The 4560-nt window shown below is 35.1% G+C and overlaps 1 protein-coding gene across 2 annotated transcripts; it reads right to left on the reverse strand.

Annotated features, from left to right (window-relative positions):
- Positions 1–236: 236 nt before the first annotated feature.
- LOC114288909 (ethylene-responsive transcription factor ERF118) lies at positions 237–2650 on the reverse strand. Of its 2 annotated transcripts, none has more exons than XM_028232525.2 (3): positions 2421–2650; positions 1983–2137; positions 237–1869 (listed from the first exon to the last, which is right to left on the reverse strand). In XM_028232525.2, exon 3 carries the CDS (start codon positions 1651–1653, stop codon positions 535–537), a length of 1119 nt encoding a protein of 372 aa, XP_028088326.2. In that variant the 5' UTR covers positions 1654–1869; positions 1983–2137; positions 2421–2650; the 3' UTR covers positions 237–534. The 2 variants fall into 2 exon arrangements, with proteins under 2 accessions (XP_028088326.2, XP_028088327.2); XM_028232526.2 differs by having other exon boundaries at positions 1983–2178; positions 2421–2551.
- Positions 2651–4560: the final 1910 nt, after the last annotated feature.

Consider the following 4560-nt stretch of genomic DNA (forward strand, 5'->3'; position numbering starts at 1 on the left):
AAAATGATATAAATCAATCATGTTTTTTAATTTTTAATTTTTTTTCTTTTCTTCTTAGACCAATCATAAATAAATTATATATAAATAAAGAGAATCAATTAATTTTTTTATATCGACTTCTTAACTAATTTAACCAATTAGGCACGAAGAAAAATAGATTATTCACCACACACTCAAATACATTAGAAATATATTGTTTGTATTGACTCGAGCTCATAGACCCAGGAAAAGATCCATTACTGAAATGACAATAACTTCGTAGATTAAAAAGTAAAAAGATTTAACAAGAAATGAGCAAAACTCTCTAAAGATCAAGCAACCCTTGGGACGGCTCTAATAGCACACGAAAACCCAAAGGGACTCTCTTTCTCCATACAAATCAAATTCAGCTCACTCACTCGGCTTGACACTTTCTCATTAAACAAACAAACAGATTCTCACTCATCAGACAAAACCACTCTCTCAAGAACCATTATATTAATGTTCTCGAGATAAGAGACTATGTAAAAAGTAAATTACTACTAGCTGCAAAACTTATGGGCATGCTATGTTGAGGGGTCCAACTTCATCAATCCAAGCAAGCTCTTCTTTCCCAAACTCGAAATCAAACTCAAACTCAGGAAGATCACTGGGTTGATCGTCCTCAAACCCGCCTATTTGGAGATCATCTAGGCTGCCAAAATCACACAAAAGATTATCCAAATTATCAAAATCATCAGCAAAGAGCGAATCGAGCTCCATTCCAATGTCCAACCCTTCCCCAATTTGAGAAACCAATGGCTCATCATCCACAGCAACAGCATTGGGCATTTTCTGATCATCAACAATAGTGTCCACGCCAAAATCATTCCCATTAGACTTGCCATCGTCATGCGAATCTGAAGCTGAAGCAGAAGCTACAGAGTCCAATTCGAGCACGGCATTGGGCATTTTCTGACCATCAGCAACAATGGTGTGGTCCACACCAAAATCAGTCAATGTTACATTCAATTCGACATCAACGTGCGAATTTGAAGCTGAGGCTGAAGCTAAAGAGTCCAATTGAAGGACAGACAATGGGGATGTGTGAGACAACAAGCTTTCAGAGTCCTCAGCCACCGAAGAAGAGTGGTTTTGATTGTGATTGTAACTCCTCTCCGACGAAGCAGCCATGGATTCGAATTCGAGCTTCTTCAAATCGTAAGCCCTCGCACCTTCTTCAGCGGTGTTGTAAGTGCCCAACCAGACCCTCTTTCCGGTGAAAGGGTCTCGAATCTCGGCAGCCCATTTTCCCCATTTTCGCTGCCGAACCCCTCTGTATTTTGACCCAGATGGCCTCGCCCGATTAGCGTTCAGGGTTTTGGTTAAAACCCTGTTCTTTTTGGGCGGCGCTTTCTCTCCATTGCTGTTACTTTGGCATGAGCTCTCTGTTTCAAGAACTTTTGGCTGATTCACAACTCCAAGAGGAATGTTAATCTCTCGAACAATACGTTTTGGTGCGTATTGATTCTCATTTCTCTCATCGTCTGATGATTCTGTAGCGTATGGATCGGAAAAAATCACTCGAATTTTCTTCATTTTTTGGGTGTTTTCTTCAGAAGAAACAGACTTTTTCTTTGATTTCTTGCAGATATGGTTTTGATTGGAAGGGGGTTGTGATCGAGGGTCTGGCATTTTCACTGATTTCACAGCAAAACCCCTCGAAAATACCCGGAAAATCTTGTTTGGAAGAAAAGAAAAGGAAAAAAAAATAAAAAATCAAGAGAACAAAAAAGGGTATCACTCTCAAAATCAGAGTTGCTTCAAGTAAGAGGCCCTCTCAAGAACAAGAAGAGATAGAAAAATCGTTTTATGTGAAAACCCCCAAAACACTCTACTCCAGAACAAGTCCTGCAACCATAAAACCCCAATAAAACCACAGACCCAGTTCAGATCAGTCTCCAAAATCATCGAAAACACATGAAAACATCAAAAAAATTGATGGGTTTAAGAAACATATGTACCTCTTTGGTCTCAAAGGCATCGAAACAGTTGGGAAACAGAGTTGTCGCATGCAGAGCTTCAATGGAGCTCCAATCACAGCCAAATCAGACCTTGCAGACATAAATCTTCTATCCACTGCTCACTCTTCACAAAACCCTCCTTGTACCCCTTTGGGCTAACCCAGCAAAGAAAGAGAAAAAGAAAACTCGTAAAACCCTTCAAGTACAAAGTGAGAGAAAAAGGATGAGGAATCTATGGCTACGATCTCTCTCCCTCTCTCTCTCTCTCTCTAGAATATGACAAAAATCTGTTAATAGTTTCTATCGATTGTGCAGAGAGAAAATTTTCAACAAAAGACGCAAATCTCTATACAAAAACACATCACATAGAAAGAGAAAAAAAGTAAAAATATCACAAATCATAGGCAACCCATAACAAAAAATTAAATAAATTTGTACCTTGTTTGTTTGTCTCTCTATCTATCTCTCTCCTCTTTTTCTTTTTCTTTTTCTCTCTCTCTCTCTCTCTAGATTTGCAGTCACTTTCTCTCTGGTACTTGGTCTCTGGTTTACCTTTTTCTAAACAATCCAAAATGCAAATATTGAAAAAATATATATATTGGTGAGAAATTAATGTATTTGGATGCAAATTCCTGAGCCATATCTCATGCCATTTGATATGTCTCTACCACTGCTAGAAGGACTCATTATCTTACTCTTTTCTTAAGAGCGTGTAAAACACTCGCTCATTTGTACACACGTGTCGACCGAACAGGCGACGTGTGGACACGCGCTTGTATAACTCGTGGGCGAGCTTATAGATAGGTGGAGTTACGCCTGAGTCGGCGGCCAGCGTCGAGCCGTATATGTTTTGAAGGATTACAGCTATAGTTTTTTGGTCGATATTGGGTCGACGGTTTTCTCATATTTGCATTAATGCCACTGAAGTCCGTGTTCCCCAAGTTAACCCCCGAAAAATTCTTCAGTTTATATTTCTACCTCTTATGTAAGATCGAAGACTTGACTAAGAAATAATTAATTTATTACTATTATTTTATAATATGGCGAGAAGTTAACCATTTTAGTTGAGTATTTATGTCTAGTTTGATAGCATTGTTTTTTGGGCAATGGTAGAGGGCCACAATTTTTGTGGCTCAAATGGTTCAAAACTGTCAAAACGATGTCGTTTTGAGCACAAAACATGCCAAAACGATATCGTTTTGGCAGTTTTGAGCCATTTGAACCACACAAATTGTGGCTCTCAAATATTATTCATTGTTTTTTAGTTTAAAAGTAAAAAATTTATTAAAAAAATAAAAATAATAATAATCTATACTAAAAAGTCATAGATTTGGTTTTTTCTCTATTTTTTATATATTTTTTCGTAAAAATTAAAAAATCATCTTAAACATATTAATTTTTTTACATCATATTTTAGTTAAAAAAATTACTAGAAAAACATGTTTCCAAACGAGGCTTTATTTTTTTTTGACTGTTTTTATCTGACTAAAATAGTTAGATTCGAAAAGTTGGTTGACTTTTTTTTTAACTGATTTGATGATGGTGAGAAAAAAATAAAATGATTAGGAATTTAGTGCAATATTTTGTCTTATTGATTATTTTAATCTATTTAACCCTACCATTTTCCCAAACAATTATGCATTTTGGTTTAAGGTTTTTAAAAATAGTTATTTATTTTTCATAATTTATTTTATATTTATTTTTTTTAAAATTTAAATGTTTTTTAAAAATAAAAAATATATATGAATAAAATCTTTTAAAAATTAATAAATACAAATATACACTTGTTATTTTTATGCCGACCAATTCTTCTTTTGTCCAAGACTTGAGTTCTTTTTTATACCAACAAATTCTCGTTGTATACAAACAAGGAGACCTTAGGTCTTGGACCATGAAGAAAGTGAAAATTGAAAAAAGTAAAATAAAAAAATAGGTAACACCTTTGATGAGGGTTGAAAACAATATAATTAACTTTATAAATTTAATATAATTATGCTAATTTTTCTTTTCAAAAAGTCAAATCAAGGGGTTGTTTAGGGTATCCTAAATAAGTGCACTTTTTGTCTTTTTTGACTAAAAACTTGAGAAAAAAAATATGGATGTTTAGGTTAACTTTTTGATTTTTTATGAAAAAATATGTATTAAAAAATTGTATAAACAAGTGTACAGGAGAAGTTAGTGATGGAATAGGTCGTACGGTCAGCAGCACAAGGGGGCAACGTGGCAGAGTGTAGGGGAGGACTTGATTCTCTTCTTTTCGGGCATAAATTGGACGGTATTGTTCGGCTCATGGGGGCCCGCCACCGGTCCTGTTTTGCTAATTAGAACCGTTCAATGTGTAGAACTCGTCGAGTACTATATGTTTGTAAAAAATCACGTTGATCGGATATCGATAGTTATCTGATCAGATTAGTTTTTTTTTCAACTGTTAACTATAACACCATCTTTTTTTATACAAAACTGATTTAATCATATAGTTAGCGATATCTGATCAACGTAATTTTTTATCGACATATAGTACTCAACAAATTCTACACATTGAACGGTTCAGATTATCAAAATGGGACCCGTAATGGCC

The sequence above is a fragment of the Camellia sinensis genome, chromosome 5 (genome assembly GCF_055761805.1).
Source record: "Camellia sinensis isolate YWXY chromosome 5, ASM5576180v1, whole genome shotgun sequence".
In the NCBI taxonomy this organism is placed as follows: Eukaryota; Viridiplantae; Streptophyta; class Magnoliopsida; order Ericales; family Theaceae; genus Camellia; species Camellia sinensis.

Excerpts from the sequence above, each read along its gene's own strand:
- LOC114288909 (XM_028232525.2), bottom strand. The coding sequence starts at position 1,653 with ATGCCAGACCCTCGATCACAACCCCCTTCCAATCAAAACCATATCTGC.